We start from the raw sequence: 21,587 nt of genomic DNA, 5'->3' as shown, positions 1-21,587 counted from the left end.
TAATTAATTATTGGACAGCAAAGTTGATGTTGGCGATATTATGATGATATATGCCAGAAGCAGTTGGGCTCATGCAACTTGGTTGCGTTATTTTGCATAAGGAATAATAATTAATGTTCTGTCCCTAGGAATTTATAGAGTGCGTTTTCTCCATTTGGATCAAGTAACAAATCTGGCTGAGGGAGAAAGAGACGGTTGCTTGCTTGCATTTGGATCAGAATTATTTAATTACTAAATAATATTAATGTTATTTTAAATTACATTGATAGATATTCATTATTTGAGCTTATGTGAATGAGCTTATGATGGATTGGACTCTCATTTGGTGTCTAACTTAAATGACTAAATGATAAGTCTATGCTCTTAGACAATTTTTTAAGTATAATGTTGTAGGGAACTTAACTACCAGATAGGAGTTTTTCCATATTTTTTTGACTGCGAATCTGATCTTTCCTAGTATACAAACTTTTTAAGATCCATATAATTTTTTTTGTATGTTATGATCATGTAATAATTATGTATCATTGAATTTTTCTAATATTAATATCCATTAACCAGAACCTAGATTGATGTATGTCGTGGCTAATTTGTGTTAAAATGATGTTGAATTTTTTTTCATTATATGACATTTGTAATATTATATGAACAAATCTTATCTACATGAGATAACTTGAAGAATATGAAGCAAAAGGTAAGCAAGATCATGTCTGTAAGATGAACAAATTTTTGTATGGTCTGAAACAATCTCCCAGACAATGGAATAAGAGATTTGATGATTTCATGTCAAAAATTAAGTTCAACAGAAGTAAGTAAGACAATTGTGTTTACTTCAAATTCATCACACCTAATACCTTTGTTTTCTTACTATTATATGTTGATGATATCTTGCTAACAAGCAATGATAAGAGTGAGTTAACAAAGGTAAAGGTTGAACTTAAAAGGAAGTTTGAAATGAAAGATTTAGGTGCTGCCAGTAAGATTTTGGGAATTGAAATCAAAGGGAATGAAACATGAAGTATTTGTTCCTATTTCAAGATTTATACTTAAAGAAAGTGTTGGAAAAGTTTGGAATGTTTGGAGCTAAGCCAGTAACATTACCTATATCCCAACAGTTCAAACTGAGCAATGATCAAACACCTAGTTTAGAAGGAGACAAGGAGTTTATGGCTTAAATTCCTTATGCAAATGCAGTAGGCTCTTTGACGTATGTCATGGTGTGTACTCGACCTGATATAGCATACTCAATGAGTTTGGTGAGTAGGTTCATGTCAAATCCAGGGAAGGTGCATTGACAAGCCTTGAAGTGGATTCTGAGATACATCAAAGGCTCACTTGGCAAAGGTCTAGTTTATGGTGGAGCTGATAAGAACAGTTACAGTTTAGTTGCCATAGAAGGGTTTGTGGACTCTGATTATGCTGGCTGCCTTGACACTACAAAATCAATCACATGATATATCTTTACTGCATTGAAAGCTAGTCTTTAGAAGGTGGTTGCATTGTCCAGTACTATAGTAGAGTATATTGATTTGACAAAAGCACTAAAAGAAGCATTGTGGTTAAGGGGAATAACTTGAGAGTTGAAGCTGCAAGATCATGCTATCACTGTCCATTGTGATAATCAAAGTGTTATTCACCTTTCAAAGAACCAGGTTTATCACGAAATGACAAAGCATGTAGATGTGAAGCTACACTTCGTGAGAAAGAATATTGCTGAAGAAGCTGTGTTGATGAAGAAAGTGTCCACTGAGCATAATCCCTCTGATATGATCACTAAAGTTCTACCAAGCAACAAGTTTTTCTACTGCTTGGACCTTATAAATTTGAAGTAATGTCAGTTAGTCTGATGTCAAAAAGGGAGCAGCCACTTTGATCTGTGTTTAGTTATGTAATCAAGATGGAGATTTGTTGATAAGTTGATCACATAACTAACAAATTTAGCTAGTAGTTAAAACAGTTGTAACAAACTATTAAAATTAGTGAGTTGTCCATTTGTAAAACCAGTATAATTAGCTCAACTACTATTTAGATTATGAGTGATTCTTTTTCAATTCTCTCTAAAAAAAACTTTGTAATCTAAAACTCATCCTTAAAAAGAAATTATGATTTTTTTGTGTATCATTTTCTGTGATATTTGCACAACACATCCTATGTAGATCTCACAGTGCATCTTGGAAATACAGTGACTTTCTTGGATTGACACTTGTTTGATAGAGTTTATGTTGCTTTATAGTTTCATCAAAAAGATCAAATAAGAATTCCTGCAATAACCAAAAGAATGAACCATCCTATGTAGATCTCGCATAGCATCTTTGGGAATACATTGACTTTCTTGGATTGACATTTGTTTGATAGAGTTCATGTTGCTTTATAGTTTCATCAAAAAGATCAAATAAGAATTCCTGCAATAACCAAAAGAATGAAAACTACTATTAGAAAAATATTTGATAGCATTCAAAAACTTGATCGATCAGCAGAGATATAGATATTTTTAATCTGAACAGAAGTTCAAAACTATTTATTTTGCATGCATCCTATATGCCTGTTTTATCGGTTTGGGGATTAAATCATTTTGAAGATTCTAGCAGAAGAATGACATGATGGCTATTATTCTTTGAGGTCAATACAAATTAAAAATCATGTTTATTGATGTCTGGTTTGAGGAATAAAAACCACTGTGATTACATATTCATTCTTTAATGTCATTCTGACGATTAGTCTAATTCTGGAATATAGCTTTTTCAAATAATCTCTTTACTTGTGTGTGAGGAATAAAAATTTGCTATATGAAACTGGGCATGCTGTACACAAATTTTCTATGGATCTGATTAGTCATTGTTATCCTATATTCATTTTCTTTTTTAACTTGTACAATGTCAATTTTAATAAAATCCCATTTGAACCTCCGAACATACAAAAATTGGCAATATACAATTTTAAATAGACACCGAGAATGGGTTTTTTATTTTTTCTTGAGTGACATAATAAAATATATCTTTAACTTATTGGATAAGAGATTAAGTTCAGTGTGTAACTGATCTTAGTTAGTCTAAGAAACTTTTATGCACAAAAAAATTATGAATTTTCAAGTTAAATAAATCGTTTTTTTACATAGAAATATAATAAAATTTTATACTATTGGATCAATTTTATAGGTTTGATGAATTAGTATTTATCATCAACATATTTAATGGTAATTATTCACCATTTTTAGTCATTATTCTTTTCACTGAACCAACCCTTAATATTGCAGGATCGTGGCATTACTAAATTTATCGTATTGGGGCATATATGTATGGGGATATTCCTTAGATGATACACGAGTATATAGCATTATATATTTTGCTTTGATTCTTCCACTAGATACTTCTTTAACCGAAAGATGATCTGACTTTTCTTCAAAAAGTAATTAATTATTGGACAGCAAAGTTGATGTTGGCGATATTATGATGATATATGCCAGAAGCAGTTGAGCTAGCTCATGCAACTTGGTTGCGTTATTTTGCATAAGGAATAATAATTAATGTTCTGTCCCTAGGAATTTATAGAGTGCGTTTTCTCCATTTGGATCAGGTAACAAATCTGGCTGAGGGAGAAAGAGACGATTGCTTGCTTGCATGTTTGTTATGGAATAATTGTTAGATTTTATTTTAAAATCAGAATTATTTAATTAGTAAATAATATTAGTTATTTTAAATTACATTGATAGATATTCATTATTTGAGCTTATGTGAATGAGCTTATGATGGATTGGACTCTTATTTGGTGTCTAACTTAAATGACTAAATGAGAAGTCTATGCTCTTTTTAGACAATTTTTTAAGTATAATGTTGTAGGGAATTTATGGTGTGTTTGGTTTGCATTTTTATTTTTTGTTTTCATTTTTTAAAAATTATTTTCATTTTTAAAATATTAAAATTCTGAAAATATGTTTAGTTTGATTTCTTGTTTTCTGTCTTCAAGAAATAAAAATACTGAAAATGAGTTTTTAAAAGAAAATATATTTTTTAATTTGTTTAAAATTATATTCTTTGCCACCGTATTTTCATTTTATCCAAAGCCACCGTATTTTCATTTTATCCAAAATGAGAGGTTCCTGATTTTAACTGAAAACACTGGAAATGGAATTTTATTGTTTCCAATTTTTGATTCGTTTAAAAAAATATTTTCACTGAAAATATTTTCAAAAATCCAACCAAACGCATCTCCATTACCATTTTTTATTTTTAGTGAAAATAAAAATAAAAAACAATTAAACCAAACACCCCTTACCTAAGAGAAAGGAGTTTTTCCATATTTTATTGACAGCGATCTTTCCAAATATACAAACTTTTAAAACTCCATGTAATTTTTGTTTGTATGTTATGATCATGTAACAATTATGCATCATTGAATTTTTCTAATATTCTAGAACCAGAACCTAGATTGATGTATGTAGTGGCTAATTTGTGTTAAAATGATGTTGAATTTTTTTTCATTATATGACATTTGTAATATTGTATGTGTAATGTATATTAATAATTAATAAGAAAATTTCGAAAGGATCAATTATTCTGTGTGTTCAATCTTCACTTGAATATTATTTTTAATTATTTGGAAAAAGGTTTCAAAACTTTGTCTTTGCTATGTTTTGAAAAATTGTTTTTTGTATTTTATTCTTTATTAAATATTTAATAATTTACCATAAAGACGTAGTAAAATTATTTTAGTTTTTTAGAGCATTTACAACGTGGTTACTTAGCTACTTAGCTAGTGTTTCTTTATATAAGTATTTTTTGGTTTAAATCATAAGTATTATGTATTACAGGCAATTATGTTCAAACCTATTAGGATTATTATAGACCATAAAATTTTCTTTTCAAATATTTATTATAATTACGTACCAAGAATTTAAATTTGAAAACTTTGGTTAAGCTGAAACAATTCACGTCAAGTTGATTTACATGTTTAGTGATATATAAACATTTACTTTAACATTATTATCATTAGAGTGAATTTGTGTAAAGTTTTTTAATCTATGTAACATTATAAGATTTACAAATTTAAAATAAATAATTTGTTTAAGTAATTATTCATTGTAAATACTTTTAAATCAAGCAAAAATATGGGTTTTTTATATATTTCTGTTCTGAATTTCTCAAATAAAAAATTTTATTATTTTTTTAAGGTCAAATGATATACGTGACGCCCAAAAAACAAAATCATTCTCTAAATTTATTTGTTTATTTATTTATATTAGTAAAATAAATAAATAAATTTATATATATCCAACTCTTACAAAAGATTGCTACATAAACAAGTACCATAGTGATGTAACTAATATCTATCCTCTCCCAATCCATGACATAAAAAACTATCCAACCTGTCACTTGTAATTTGTATCTATACACCCTCATATGCCCGTATACAATACAATTCCCTATAGATATGTTTATAAAACAAGCAACCAGATGAAGACCTACATAACGAGTTTCACTTGGAAGAAAATAAATTATACATTTTTTTTTATTTGAACTTTTGTTAGACCTTATCATTTGTATTAGGGTTAAGCCTCTTTATTAATTTATTTGACTTTTAATATTTTTAGTTTATTGTTGGATCTTTAGTCATGTGCCTTGGTAGTCTATGTATAATAAAAAAAATATTAACTTTATAATTAGTTTAGATTCATTTTAAAATAAAATTTTGAAATTTTGTGAGAGAAATTCTTTCTTGATTCTTAGGATTACCCTTGATTTTCATCTTAACTTATCAATTCATGTGACCTTGTTCTATCATTTCTCATTTCAATCTATTTTATCCTTTTGATTTCTATATTTTTCTAGAAAATTACCTTAAAAAAATTCAAGGATTAGATGTTGAATTTGTGATCCAAATTGGGGTTTGTATCACAACTAGTCTAATTGACCCAAAGATATAGTTCTCTTCTTCTTCTTTTTTATTCTTGAGGGTCTATTTGATTATATTTTCACTTATTGATTTTAAAAACTAATTTTTAGAATATAATTTTGTACGAAAGTGGTGAAATAGAAAAGGGAAATGTCATTGGGCGAGAGGCACGCAAAATGTTGGGGAGAATTTCCAACATGTGGTCCATTTTGATGCCTATAATGTTCTGATGGTGTCCTTGCTTTTCACACACACAATAAAACAATGTACACGCTTTCCTTTTCTTTTTCATATTATTATTATTATTATAAGGACTGATACAATTGATAATTGATCATATTCCACAAACTCCGTAAGAACGAAAGGACATGGACGTTGACTCCTGTGTAGGAAATCTATGAAAGATCACGGTTCCTTTGGTCTCTGTAAGAAAACTGTCATCTGTTGTGTCTTAATGTTTCATTATTCCTCTTGTTAGCACTAAACACACAGATCGAATATATATCTTTCTGCTAGACCCAAAAAAATAAAAAGAAAAACAAATTGACAAGAAAAATTTATTGGTGATTCGTGCCTCTGGTCCACACGGGATGAATCTTTGTGGACAGGATTGGTTCAAGTAAATATTCAACCGAAACAGGACATGCTGGCAAGATTTATAAATTGACTACTTGCTGCAAGAGATATTGCTCCCGTATCAACAATTGATCATATATTTAAGGTTATATTGGATAAAATTAACTAAAAAAATTAGCTATAAAAAAGTAGTTGGTAACAGAAAGGTAATTGAAAGTTAAAAATATGTTTTATTAAATTATATATGTTTGGAAAAATAATATGTTAAAATAACTAAAAAAATTTAATTACTTATGTTGGACTAAAAGTGTGAGATGAAGTCCTAGAAGTAAAAAAGTTGAACACAGGATAAGACTCATAAACTTAAACCTTAAAACTTTGGAGACTTTGGAGTTACAGTGGTCTGATGACTCTGGTCCACAGGTATATTCCTCAAATCTCTCCAACAACTTAAGTCATAAAATTTTATCTTAAATAGAAAAATATTAAAATATATATATATATATATATAAATTAATGTTTTAAAAAATATTACTTCAATTCAAGGATCATATAAAAAAATTAAAAATTATTAAAAAAAATCATTCATCATATAGTCAAATAAAATTTTTAGATAATAACAAAAGTTAAAAACTCAAATATTTTATCAAACACACTCTAAAAAAGAAAAAAAGAACACTGGTCATATAAAGTTTGATACACAACACAAGAGAGAAGAATACAACATTACTTTTTTTTTTACTTTGTGTACTATTTTATTTTTAATATGCACCAAGTATATGACAAATTAAAATTCATGTTGGACATCCATCGTAACTTTCGAAGGTGTTTACGTATATGGTAGATGCTTCAACTAACGAAGATTTTGTTGAGGAATTTTGACCTTTGGTGAGAAGCGAAACTTGCATTTACTTGCATAACGTTGGGAAATTAAGGATGTTAAACACCGGAAAAAATTTCACAAACGGACCATGAGCATACCACCTAACTAAACTCACATCACACTTTAATAACCTTAAAATTTTAGGTTTCTGATTCTTCTCATCTATATAATGCTTAATTGTCTTATTTTTATCTAATATACAGCTTTACCTTCACACTTCCGACACATATATATTTTAATGTCAAAGTCAAAGTTTAAGAGATGTATAATATGAGTTTAGATACATACTTGTAAACATAAAATTAGGCCTTACAAAATTAAATAAATATTATTCTCCTGTCCATCTTTTATATTTATAATCTTCAAAATTTCATTTTCTATTCAAACAAAGGGTTATCATAGATTTAGTATATGACAATTTTGAAAGTTTAGAAATTACAAATTTAGTGGGAATTTTACAAAATTTGGAAGATTCCGAATGATGTAAAATTATTTGTAGGGAGGGCATTTGAGATTTTTATTTTGGTAAAATTTGACTTTTAGTTAATGAATTTTGAGTGCGTGAAAATTTAAAATAATTTAATTGATTCAAATTGTAAAGAATTCGAGTGAAAAATGAGAATTCAAGAGTTTTTAACGGGAAAAAAAGGCAATGTATAGTAGAGACTTTTTTTTACTGAAAAATGCTCATATTATTTCATTTATAATTATTGAATACAACTTGAAATCAAATAAAAAAAAACGTGTTGACTTACATAAAATCTAAACATCCTTGCTAAATAATGGATAACTTGATTGACATTGTTTCCGAGAGTTTTAAAGGGGGAGACTAATTAATTATATAATAATCCAAATTTTTTAGGCGTCTTTAATTTGCTAGAAAAGTTAGTAGATGATCAAAATGATATTTAAAATTTAAGAATTTAATAATAATGTAAAATAATTTTATAGTATTATTTTAGCATTGTTCATCATTTGTATCATGAATTTTAAAATATAGTAAAATTTAATAAATTTATTATTCAGATAATTTATGATTGAATGATGGAAGGATTTTATAAAAATATTTTATATTTTCAGTGCATATGCTTTTTACTCAGTTTAAGTATTTACAAACTGTTATTTCAAAACCTAATTTATAACAAAAATTAGTATAAATTTACAAGCTTTCACCAAACTCAATTTTGACTCTTTAAACCCCTGAAAGCAAATGATCAAACGGGAAATCGAACAACAATAAATAAAATGTTGAAATTCATTCATCCTCTCCAAACCTTACGTTTGAGTGCACCACCTAAAACCAAACACAGGCAAAAAGGTCTTATTTCAAACAGCAATTCTCAAACTCCCTTGCCCACATTCTCAGCCAGGTTAAAAATTAATATTCCCCTGCCCCGAGTTTCAGCCTTAGGTTGCCCATTTGAAATGCATACTTAGACATTTGGATTCAAAGGTCATGCAAAATTCAAGCAGTAATTGATGTGTCCTTTTACCTTGGTCACGTCTTTTGCTTATACATATTAACAATATATTATATATCAAGTCCGATACTAACGTTGAAATTTTATATTCCAGTAATCAATAAGAAATAATATTATAAGATAATTATATTAATTATTTATGATCAGTGGGTTTTATTTTATTTAATCAAATTAAATGAATCGTTAAATAACTAAATTAGATTATATGAACTTAAATAAACAAATATCAATGTTGACTCATTAGGAGATAATGAGAATCCTATTAGGTTAGCACATTATAAGAAGATTATAGTCCTTAATATACGAAATCGTCATATATAGTTTCTCTTCTCCCCATTTGTCTTATTAAGGATTCAATCAAGTAAAAAAATTTCATGAGCACACTCCTCATATGAGTGTAATTCCTGATAGTACCTTAGTTTAGTTAGAGTCTTACTTATGTTATATACAAATCTGTATTTTCTGAATTCTTTATTTAATAACCAAATATTTTATGTTAGCAAACTTTTACTTGGTTGAATCCTTAATAAGACAGTTAAGATGTTGTCCCAATAAACATTCGATGGCTACTAAATGTTGATGACTACATGTAAGGTAGTTACAATAATTTAGCAATCATAAATTTTAGTATAATGTCTCATAGCAAAATATTAATTCCAACAATATGATTAAACGAGGATTCTTATGTGGAGTGATTGCTATTAAGATATTCTGTAAAAATTGAGTCAGAATATCCAATGATTTCTAAATTTCTAGACTTTCGATATGAAAATATGTCGTCTCTTATTCTATTCAATTAGCACATTATGCGTTTTACTACTTTCTAGTGTGTATACCAAAATTATTCATATATCACCTTAGGATTTCCACTAAAAATTATTTCAGGACAATAAAAAATAAACTTAAGAATATATGATAAATTGCAATATAATTGTCTTGAACAATAAACCGTATGATGCTAGTAGGATGTCATCAACATGTAATACCAAAAAATTAAATTTACTCCCATTGAACTTTTAGTACACACAATCATCAACCAAATTTACCTCAACATCATTAGAGATAATTTTGATGAATTTTGTAATGTCATAGATGAGAGACTTGTTTAAAAACATAAATAGATTTATTTAGTTTGCATACCATAGACTTTAGATCATCTTAAACATGGTTTTTTTATTGCACCGTATAAATTATTTCATCAATGTTTTTATTTAGAAACATAATCTTTACATTCATCTATGCAAAAACAATTATCAAAATGATCTACCGTGTCATTATAGTTCTGAGAAAATCTTTCTAAGAAATTAGAGAGAAAGTTTCTTTGTGATCAATGTATTCCTTCTTGTAAGACTTTTGGTCACAAGAAAAACTTTATATATCTCAATATTACTCATTGAATTCCTTTTGACTATAGATATTTATCTATAACTTATGGATTTCACACTTTCAAGCAATTTGACGATATCTCATATATCATGTTCAACCATCAATTTTATTACATCATTTATGGCATCAATCCATTTGAGATTTAGAGCACAACATGACTTGACTAAGGTCAATTAGACATTCTCAGTCAACCTAATCTCATATTCATGTTCTTCAAGAAATATGACATAATCATATCAAATTAGATTTTTCCTTTCTCTAGTTGATCTTCTTAATGACACTTCTTGAGGCTATTGAGTTTGAACTTTAGATGGTGCTTGAGAGAGAATCTCAGTGTTGTCTTGTATTTTAATAATGTTAGGAGTAACATCATTATTTAATTACCATATTCGTTTCTTGAACAATGGTAAGTACAAAGACTTATTTATTGTCAATAACGGGTTATTCATTAAAGACAACACTCTTTATGTTTTCTTTCCCTCCAAACTCAATTTCCTCAAGGAGTCTTGCACGTCTCAAACATTATCTTAAAGTGGGATTGTAAAACTTATATATGCGAGAGCTTTAAATGTAACAAAAAAAATTGTAACTAATTATCTTTAAGTCCAACTTACCTTCAAGCAACCTATAAGGCATTGCTTTGGTTGGACATCCCCAAATGTGAAAATGTCTAATGTTGGGATTTCCCTGGCTCACACCTATAGGGTAGTGACTGTTGACTCGTTGGCAAGTGTACCAAATTGTCACAAGTACCAAATTGTCACAAGTAGTAAAGTACTCAGAAGTCCGAGTGTCGAATCCACAGGGACTTCGTTTGTACTTAGATTAATGTAAATCCAATTTAAAAGCAAGAGATAAGAATTTAAGATAAGAGATAAAGAAAGATAGAAGATAAGGTAAAAAAAAGATAAGATATTTAAAGATAAAATTAGAAGATAAAGGAAAAGATAAAATTAAAAGATAAGATAATGTTGGGAACTGACTTGCCTAGCCTGCCTAGGATGTATGAGTTTATGATTTTTCTTTACCAATTCAGGTGATTCTATACTACCCACATCTATTCATTTACTTGCCCCTGATGCCTCACGATGACAAGCCTATTTTACCTATCTAGATGTTTGCTTTGACGCATGGGCATAATGCAATCGCTCTATGCCTAGCAATGATTTTATTATGATATCTTTTCTTTTTGTTCTATTAGAAGTTATTCTCTCCCGAGCGTCTAACCCCTAAAACTAATGCATGCATATCTTCTTAAAATCTTATTTAGAAGTTACCATCTCCCGAGCATCTAACCCCTAACATAATATAAAGATGAGTATGCAAGATAAAAACAGAAAAGAAAATAGGAAAGAAAAACCTGGTATTGCATTGATAAATAGTGAAGAGTACATCATACATCACGTTGGCTTTTAGGCCCGTCAGGCCTTAAGCCACTCATGGCCATCGAGGGCTTTACAATGAGAATGGGGTGAAAGAAAGTAAATGAAACCCCTAGGAGAGGGGGTTCTATCGTGGTGTCTTGTTTCCCTTGAACTGTCTCTCTATTTATAGCTGCTGAAGTGGGTTTTGGGCCTTCGTAGGCGCGCTTAGCGCGACACCCCCTCGCTCAGCGTGTGTAGATCGCGCGCTTAGCGCGTGCTTCTATTGGATCGCAGGCTTAACGCGCGTGTTGCAGGCTTAGCGCGTGTGTTTCCTGGCCCGCTTAGCACGTGACATGCGCTAAGCGCACGTATTGGGCTGGCCTACTTCAGATTTTCTTCTTTACTTCAATTTTTCTGGCTTTTTTTGCTTGTTACTCCTCCAATTTTTATATCTGCAGCCAAAATTCAACAAAACATCAATTCTTTAATATTTAAGCGCAAATAACTGCTAAATAATTATTTTTAAAGATAATTTTGCCTTATTTTCTATTATCAAAATACAATTATTTAGTAGTTATCAGTTACTACTTTAATTGGTACCCTAAAAAGATATAAATTATATTCTTTAATGTATTTCCCTAAAACAACTTTAGTAGAGAAGAATCAAACTTCTTACCATATATGTACAAGTCTAGTTTCATCATTTTGCAATTATGTTCATGCTAAGTTTACCTAACATTACATGTTATAAAACAATTTCATAATTATTGAAGAAAAACACATGGGGGACCCTAAACATTGCACCTTATGTCATATCTACCATAGTATCCCCTATGGTTAGATTTGATAACCTTAATTTTCTTTCCTAATTGAAGTTTAACTTCAACTTTGAAAAATTAAATGTCTAGAGCTCAAAAATTTTCATAATTAAATAAGATGAATCATCTATGAACATAATAAAATACATTTGTTCATTCCATGAATCCGTAAGGAATAAAACACAAATATATGCAAGTATTAGTTACAAAACATCCTTATTTCTTTTAGCACCTGAATTCCATTTTGTTTGTTTATTTTCCCTTTATATACTCAATATAGACTATAAGGTCAAACCAATATAAAGGATCCAGAATTTCCAATAACACAAGAATCCAAATTCTCTATTAAGAAATATAACTTAAGTGCTTATGTTATAAAGTAATGAAATTCTCATTTAATTTTAAGTTTTGTACCACCCAAAATTATTTGCAATAGGAACACTCAAATATCCATAAAAGAACTCATAACTTGCAACATTTGAATCACTTGAGAGACTAACTTTATTATTTTTAATTGAACAAAAATAACAAAATTTGTCTAAATTAAAAATAAAATTTGGTTTAATAAATAGCTCAATATATGTCTCAACCAAATTCAAATGAAATTGTCTTTCAAAGCAACATAAAAGTTTTCATAGCTTCAACTGCAACTTTATGTCATTGCCCACATAGAAAAATCTTTCATTATCACTTGTCAAATGACGCCATAGGTAATATTATATAGACATGTTTTTGTGAGTAATAGAATCAAAATCTACCCATTAATATCCTTCGGTACAAAACTAAATTAACTTTAAAACAAACAAAAAATTAGAAGTTTATCATTCTTCACACACTAAATAGTGTAATTGGGACTCCATTTTTTTTATATGTCTCATCCTACAAAAGCAACGAAGAAATTTCTTATCTTGTTTTCTTATTTCTTCTCTAGAAAAAAAAGTAGGCAATATCCTCAGCTCTTTTTAACTGACTCTATTCTTAAACTCTAAATTTTATATATGTAGCTTTGGGATTTAAATCATATGAATATTTTAAACCGTAATAGTATCAACAACAACAATTAATGAAGAGAAAGTAAACATACAATGCACAAATAATCTTAATGATAAATTTCAAGACTCAAACAAGATACTTAGTGCACCATTAATCCTGAATCTTTGGATTGAAAAAGACTAACTGCGAGTGGTACTTTCAACGCATTGATCAAACATTAGTGATAAGTTCTATCAAACAAAGGTTGTCTTTGGACACTCCATTACTAGCCTAGGAAACTTATATGATGATTACCCCGGTCAAATAATTATTGTCTTTGAACATTTCATTATTCACATGGAAAATCAAACTAAATAATCATCACATGTTTACCATCGTAGACATGTAATTATTCTGTCAAATTGTGTCTTCATTTGGGTTGGACACAATTCAAATGAATAATTTCATACAACATCAATGTAAATTCAATCAAATCAGTTTACGCAACAGAGATTACTTTGGAACATGTTGTTTCAGTCAATTTAACAAAAAATACAAGACAATTTAATATAAAAATACATATAACAGAACATGCAAATATTTTACAGAACAGACCCATCACAAAATACCTAACAACATTAATTCCTAGATAAATTAATTTGTAATTGGTACTCTTAAGACAATGATCAAATATTGACACTGTCAAATAATAGTCTTTCTTTGGACTAACTATTATTCATATGAAAATACTTTATAATTATCACACATTTATTATTATAACTACAAAATATTATTTAGCCAAATTACATATTTTTTTTACCAAACATAATTCGCATAAATAATTTTATACAAAAATTTATGTAATTTTAATCAAATCAATTTTCATAATAGGAATTACTTTGATAATATATAGTGTTAATCACTTTAATTAAAAAAATCACTAAATATGCAAATAAAAATCTAACTCCATGAGTGTAATTGAGTTTGATAAATAAAGTACTTTTTTTCTTAATTTAAGAATTACTAAATCAAAGGCAATGACGTCTCTTAGAAAAATTTGTTATAAACATCAGTAATTTAGTCGTCCGTTATCATAATTTTTTTTAAATATTAGTAATTATTAATAATTATTTTTATAATTATTTAATTAGTTACATTATAAATTAGAATTATATTAATTAATTATATTATTTAAATATAAAAATTAAATATATTGCTAATTAATTAAAAAATTACAAAATAAAAACTATAAAAAAAAAACGTTTAGAATTCAGATATGGGCATACCGAATTCTAACATGGGATTTGTGAAAAGTAAAAAAAAAAAGAAAAAAAAAAGAAAAAAAGAAAGAGTGAATTCATGATTGGGAGGCTCGAAACTAGAGTGTGAATGGTAAATGGGGGTGTGAGTAACAAATGGGGGTCCGCATCAAGAAAAAGAAAAACCGAAAGGAAACCCAAATTCTAAAAGGAATTTGCGAAAAGTAAAAAAGAAAAAGTGTGAATTTGGCTGGAAAATCCTAATTCACTTGGTAAATAATAGTGAGGGATAATTTTATTAATAATATAGGAGAAGGAATAATTGGATAAATAAAAAAAGGGATATTTGGATTAAAAAAATTCAATTTGTGTTGCATTCGGATCATCATATATTAGGCCACTTGGTAAGTATTGCCCAGTATCAACGTGAGAACAATAAAAAGTTCTTAGTTCCTACTCTTCGTCACAGCCACCAGCCTGGGACCCACAGAGACCACATGTGTGTCCAGGTGGACGGTCCACATCCATCACAGCCCTCACAGGCAGGTAGCCCAATGACGAAGACTGTTCTTTGCTCTTGTTTGACGGCACTGCAGTGTCTTCATCAGTTGGTCAAACTTGCAACCGCCACTGGGATTGCCACGCTGTTTCCTTACCCTTTCGTCGACTTGGTCCTTTCCTATGTCAATTTTCTCCATGATATTTGTCTTCCCTCTTTCACTTTATCTCTCACTCTTCATTTTGATATATGGTTGTTGATTCTATCTTCAGTGTCATGCTTCGCTTTCACCCAAGATAGAATCTTTTGCCTTTTTCCTTTGGTGGGTTATCCTAATTGAATGCTCTCTCCCGTTAATCACCATCAATTCTGCGTTATCATCATCAATTCTGCTTTATTAGCTCTATTTTTATCTCTCTCTTTTTCAATTTCTTTTTAAAAATTCTCTCTCTTCCTGTGAACTTTATGTGGGGTGGGACATTTATGACTTATTATGAGGGAAGAAGGACATCGTCAACTGAGCCAAAAAAGTGGGGATTTGGAGATAATAAGAAAAGATAACAATAATGAACTCGGACACGTGCTGCTATACTTTACTTTTGATAAAGTTTCTTGGTAGGAGCCGTGGGGTTTTGTTTTTGTTCATCGTGCTTCTGAATGGTAGAGCTGCACGAAAACGCTCTGAATTCAGCTTCACGCGATCAAGTTAGTGGAGAATGGTGATTTCACTGTTTCAATAAGGGCTCATTTGACGCCTCGTGGCTTTACTCTTAACAAAAAAAATATATATATTAATTATTGATGGTGGGTAGTGGCACATTTGGAGAGTGTGGTCATGATGATGGTTTGGAATTAATCAAGTTGACTCTTTTGGAAGGTTTCTTCTTATCATCTTCGTTAAACTATGTAATTAACTTTCTTCCCTTTTCTTTGCTATTGTGTAATCCAAGTGTTGTTACCTTCAGTTTCAACCACCCTCTAGTTCTATTTTCATTTTAGGTTAAAATCGTTTCCAATATACTAAACTCTCAATTGTCATCTCTTATAATTGATTTTCTGTTCTCTCTCCTTTTCATGTGGCAAATTGGCTTCATTTTCTTTTTCATTTTTTCAACAGTGTAAATTAACTGAAAGATTAAAGTCAAGATTTATTTTTAAGTTCATTTGTAGCATTTGAAAAACTTGTTGATTTGCAGTAGTAATATTGTTTAGGTACTGATGTTCACTTTATTGGCTGGAATATCCCAACGTATATCAATCTTCTCTTTCCCTTCTTATGCTTACTTTCATATTGGTGTTTTTTTTTTACTGTGTTTTAAGATGAATACTACCCGGGACACTCTTTTTTGTGGCAACTTCTTTGTTTTTGGCATATAGCTTTGAATTTTGCAGCCCAAAGTTGTTACTCTATTGAAAATCATAAAGTATATTTTACATGCAGTGAGTTTTTGTTTAAGGTTTATGCATGAATTTGTGCAAGAAGTTAATAAACTTGCTTAATGTTATTTCCCTTTCTTATTTGTAGCTTAGGATACTCCCCTGAATGGGAACTGATGGCAGTGAACTGGTAGAGACATTACCAAATCCTCGCTCCTTTAAGGTACATAAAATAGTTGTTGTGAGGATTTGTTTGATATTTTTACATTTAATTCCTATTGTAATTTTGACAGAAAAAAAATTAGAAGCCTTTTACTCAGTCAATCATTAAGTTGTTCTTTTCTATGGAAAATGTTCCATGGACACCCTAATAAAAGTCTATACTCGGTCAGAAAAAGAAATAGCAAAGAGAGAAATGATAAATGTAATAGGTGATATCATACGACAAGAAGAGAGAGATAGGAAGGAATGGGGATATTAATTGAGTGTTTGCATTGTTGGGATGTCAAACTATTACTCTTTTTCAAACTACTTCGCATGTTGAAACTAAGCATTTTATTGGTTGTAATTCATGTTTGAAGGTACATCGTACAATGTGTGCAGAACTCAGGAAATTAGTTGATAGAATCTTGCGGATAATTCCACAGATAGAAGCAGCACGCCCTAGTGGAATGCAGGCTCTGTGTTTGCTGAACGAGGCAATTGATAAAGCCAAACAACTCCTGTTATACTGCTCCGAATCTAGTAAACTCTACCTGGTGTGTAGTTCTTTTTATTATTTCGGCTAGATAAAGCTATATAGCGTTTTATAATCTGCATAAATAATATCTTAAACAATTCAGGAATGGGGACACCATTTCTTCTTTGCAAAAGTTCAAAAATTTTCAAACAAATTATCTTTTGTACTATTATATCAGACTTAAGCAATGTTTTGGAGAAATAAGTTTATGATGGGAAGTGCTTTGGATAGCTCTATCCATGACTATTTGGAAGCATAGAAATTCAGTGGTTTTCAAAAATCACATTTTCAGCCCCGAAAAAGTCATGGACGAAGCTTTATTCCACACTTGGTCTTGGCTAAAATGCATGGACAAAGACTTCCACATTCATTTCAACCAATGGTCTTCTAACTTGAAGGAAGAGCTGTCGTAGGGGGCTTTCTCTTTTTGTTATGGCTTCTGTGTTTTTGTGTTTTGTTCTGTTGGTTGGGTTAGGCAAATTTGCCTTGTACATTTTATTCTTCATCCAGTACACCTAGTACTGATTTATATATAATACTATCTACTTTTGCTGTGCAAAAAAAAAAGTTTATGATGCGGAAAAAAGTACTGAGCAACTGACGTTACATATGATATCATCATTGATTATATTTGTAGCATGCTGCGTGCTAATTCTGTTGGTTCTAATATCACTTTCAGGCAATAACAGGGGATTCCATACTCTCAAAATTCCAGAAGGCAAGAAAATCATTAACGCAAAGCTTAGTCCAGATTCTGAATATGGTTCCAGTTATGTTGGCCGCAGAGGTTAGTCAAGTTAACACCGCTATCCATTTTTATGTGTCTTGTATACTGCTTTAGGTTATTTTATTCACTACATTGGCTCTGTTTGTTACAATATATATTTGTTTGGAACTTCATTTAATGCTTTTGTTGCATTGCAATGCCTCTTGCAGATTTCTCGACTAATTGGTGATTTTGAGTGTGTGACATTTGTCCTCAACTCTGCTGAACAAGCAGCTGGGAAGGTTATGAAACAATTGCTCCAGCAAGATCCTTCAACATCAGATAAAGATTCAATGGAGGAATCTGAACTAAAAGATTTTCAGTTTGTAGCAGCAAGACTTGGTATTACATCCCCAACGGCCATCTTAATAGAGAGACGATCTATTCAGAAGTTGTTAGAAAAACTCAAACCAAATGACCAGACAAAAGAGATCATCTTGAAAAATCTTTTGTTTCTCCTGATAAAGCACCGAAAATCAATCACAGGGGAACAAATGGAGGTCTACTCTCAAAGTGAAGGACCAATCACAACTCAGAACTCAGATCATGAGTCTCAAAAAAACCTTCATGTCAAGTCATACCTGTACTTGAACCATGGTCAGTATAGAACTCATGCCAGTGAGTTGAGCAGACTTACACCTCCTGAGGAATATACATGCCCAATATCTTTAAGGTTGATGTATGACCCTGTTGTCATTGCTTCAGGAAAAACATATGAAAGGATGTGGATACAAAAGTGGTTTGATGAGGGTAATACTATATGCCCAAAAACTAAAAAGGAATTGGCTCATATGGCATTGACTCCAAATGTTGCCTTAAAGGACTTGATATTAAACTGGTGCAAAACTAATGGAGTCTCCATTCCTGACCCGCGTAGGCATGTGCAAGATTTTCACTCATGGGAAGCTTCCTCCAACTCCATTAGGAGTTTTGGAAGTTCTTTGTATGATTTGAACTTCCCAATGGATTTTAGTAACATGTCTCTTGGATCATTAGATACCAGTTATAATTCAGATTCCTCCCACACTAAGGCCAACCATAGCTTAAATTTGATGTTGAACAAGAGCAGTGACAATTCGCGCAGGCATCAATCTCATGTACGGATACATGACGCTGATCGGATGCATTTGTCTAAACTCCATGAGCGTCAATGGGAATCTCAATGCCAAGTCATTGAAAATATGAAAATAGATTTCAAATGCAATTACCAAGCTTTTTGCTCTGTGTCATCTGAGAGTTTCATTGACCCACTCACAAGATTTCTGAGCACTGCATGTGAGAGGCACGATGTAAAAGCTCTGCGAGCAGGAACTAAGTTGCTAATGGAATTTATGAAGTGTTGCAGGTATAATTTCTTTTGCCCTTGCAATTTGGTTCTTGGTCAATTGCTAGTTATTTAGTATGGCTTACATTTGTTTGATTTAAATTCTTTCTGTGAGTCATTACAGAATTGATTAACCATCCTTTGAATTTTGAAAAGCAAGATTCACTTGGTTTAGAGTAACAAGGATATCTTGTTAAGCTTTTCTTCAATTTTAAAACTCATTCCGAGGAAGATACATTAAGATTATAGTTTCTTTCCAATTTAAAAATCTTGTCTTGCTTTATCTGTGCTCCTTTTTTTTATATATTGGATTGACTTCTTTGTGGTTTTCATACAGAAATGGTATGACCAATTTAAGTGAAGATACATGCATTATGTTGGCAAGTCTTCTTGACACAGAAGCGATTGGTGAAGCTCTCACCATAATGGAAGAACTGACAGGGAATTGGTATGAAAAAGCTAACATTGCAGCTTCCAGTGTGCTCACTTCTGTTTCAAAGATCCTTGATTCAGGTAATGAAGAGTTCCAACGAAAAGCTATTAAAATAATGTATAATTTTTCATCCAATGGTCAAATTTGTCCCTACATGGTGTCTCTCGGGTGCATCCCTAAATTACTGCCATTTTTTGAAGACAGAACCCTTTTGAGAGACAGTATACATATCTTGAAAAACCTTTGTGATACTGAAGAGGGTAGGGTTACTGTTGTAGAAACAAAAGGATGCATATCTTCTGTTGTTGAAATACTTGGGACTGGCAGTGATGAGGAAAAAGAACCTGCACTGATTATTCTTCTCTCTTTATGCTCTCAACGTGTGGAATACTGTCAGTTGGTTGTGTCTGAGGGGATTATTCCTTCTCTTGTCAACATCTCCAACAAAGGAAGTGATATGGCAAAGGCTTATGCATTAGAATTACTCCGTCTTTTGAAGGACGACGAGTTTCAGTATGAAGATTGTTGTGAGCCAAATCTCGGTGCCTCTCAAGAACCTAACAATCACTATCAAGAAAAGAAATCATCAAAGAAACCGTCAATTTTGAAGAAACTATCACTGTTCTCAAAATCCAGTTCAGTTGCACCAAAAACCAAAAGATGAAACTGAACTCCCATGCATTTTGACCTTTTGTATATATCCTCCAGAACCTTTTTATGTGCTTGGTAAGAGACATTTTGGGTTGCTGGATGGCAGATAGGATTTTTAGATAGGGTCTTTTAATCTTTGTGGTGGGTATAGTCTACTACATAATCTTGCACAGTAACTGCTGACTGTATAAAGTATAGTTCTGTTTTATGGTGTATAGTTATTTTGACATGCCAAGTCAGGTATGGAGAAAATGGTAGAGAAGTTCTCCTTTTTCTCCTCTCCTCTCCTCTCCTCTCAAGATGTCAAAGGGATGTTTGATGCCTGTGACTTGGTGGTGGTCACGGATTCTAGTTATAGGAACAGCCTTAGTTGGTAAGGCATGGAGCTGCCTTTCTATTTGTTATTGTATATTGAACAATATATTTTGAACAGTGATTTCAGGGGAGATATTTTGAATGGTTTATAATTACATTGTTCACATATTACACTCACAGTCTATTTTAGTTTATTTTAGAGTGAATAGACATTTTGGTCCCTAACTTTTGGTTCTTTTTGCAAATTAGTTCCTATCTTTTTTAAATGTAAAAAATAGTCCTTATTTTTACATCCGTTATACAAATAAGTCCTTATTGTTAAAATTCATTTTTCGCTATTAGTCATATGTCTATGTGACAAGTCTTTGTCCGTGTAAGCAAATCCATGTGACAAGTCTTTGAACTGAATTGAAAAATTATGATAAGTTAGGATAAAAATCATTCAAAAATTAAGTTAAATGTAGTGTGAAACAATAACAGAATCAATAAATTTGTTCATGAATTCTGACCAACATGAAAGGGAGTTTAAAAGTTAAAATGCTTCAAATTTTCAGCCTAATTAGGAGTGATTATATTCTGGACTTTACAAAGTCTGGTCAAATAGGAGAAAGTGGGAAAGCCAAGCGTTCTTTGAACATATCCCATCTCGTTTTCAACAGAACCTTTCCTTTTCTCGTTGAGAAGGTCAGCAAAAGCACCGCCAAGCTCAATCCACATCAATCTCATTGCTGACACTGCAACATCCACAAAACCAAACCAATAAATGACAAACCACACCTTCTTTCAAAGGATGATGAGGGAGAAAACAAAAGTCAGCATACGGTACTCTACAAAAATTCAACATCCCTCGGTCTCACC

The 21,587-nt window shown here is 30.8% G+C and overlaps 1 protein-coding gene across 5 annotated transcripts; it reads left to right on the top strand.

Annotated features, from left to right (window-relative positions):
• Nucleotides 1-15,225: 15,225 nt before the first annotated feature.
• Nucleotides 15,226-20,906, top strand: LOC114390470 (U-box domain-containing protein 5-like). 5 transcript variants are annotated; one of them, XM_028351211.1, is made up of 7 exons: nucleotides 15,226-16,030; nucleotides 16,650-16,724; nucleotides 17,083-17,259; nucleotides 17,920-18,027; nucleotides 18,177-19,351; nucleotides 19,668-19,843; nucleotides 19,968-20,105. In XM_028351211.1, the coding sequence occupies exons 2-7, from the start codon at nucleotides 16,668-16,670 to the stop codon at nucleotides 19,976-19,978; spliced, it is 1,704 nt and encodes a 567-aa protein (XP_028207012.1). In that variant the 5' UTR covers nucleotides 15,226-16,030; nucleotides 16,650-16,667; the 3' UTR covers nucleotides 19,979-20,105. The 5 variants fall into 5 exon arrangements, with proteins under 5 accessions (XP_028207012.1, XP_028207010.1, XP_028207009.1 ...); XM_028351209.1 differs by having other exon boundaries at nucleotides 15,227-15,446; nucleotides 19,668-20,906; XM_028351208.1 differs by having other exon boundaries at nucleotides 15,227-16,001; nucleotides 19,668-20,906.
• The last annotated feature ends 681 nt before the right edge of the window (nucleotides 20,907-21,587 follow it).

This window comes from Glycine soja, chromosome 16 (assembly GCF_004193775.1).
Source record: "Glycine soja cultivar W05 chromosome 16, ASM419377v2, whole genome shotgun sequence".
NCBI classification, from domain to species: Eukaryota; Viridiplantae; Streptophyta; class Magnoliopsida; order Fabales; family Fabaceae; genus Glycine; species Glycine soja.
The sequence above is the reverse complement of the archived record's forward strand: the minus strand, read 5'-3'. Positions and strand labels throughout refer to the sequence as shown.

What these genes read in the sequence shown, in the direction of transcription:
- LOC114390470 (XM_028351209.1), top strand. Translation starts at nt 16,668, where the DNA reads ATGGGAACTGATGGCAGTGAACTGGTAGAGACATTACCAAATCCTCGC. An exon ending in CAGTTATGTTGGCCGCAGAG is followed by an intron (nt 18,028 to 18,176) that starts GTTAGTCAAGTT and finishes TGCCTCTTGCAG; the next exon opens with ATTTCTCGACTAATTGGTGA. An exon ending in GAATTTATGAAGTGTTGCAG is followed by an intron (nt 19,352 to 19,667) that starts GTATAATTTCTT and finishes GTTTTCATACAG; the next exon opens with AAATGGTATGACCAATTTAA.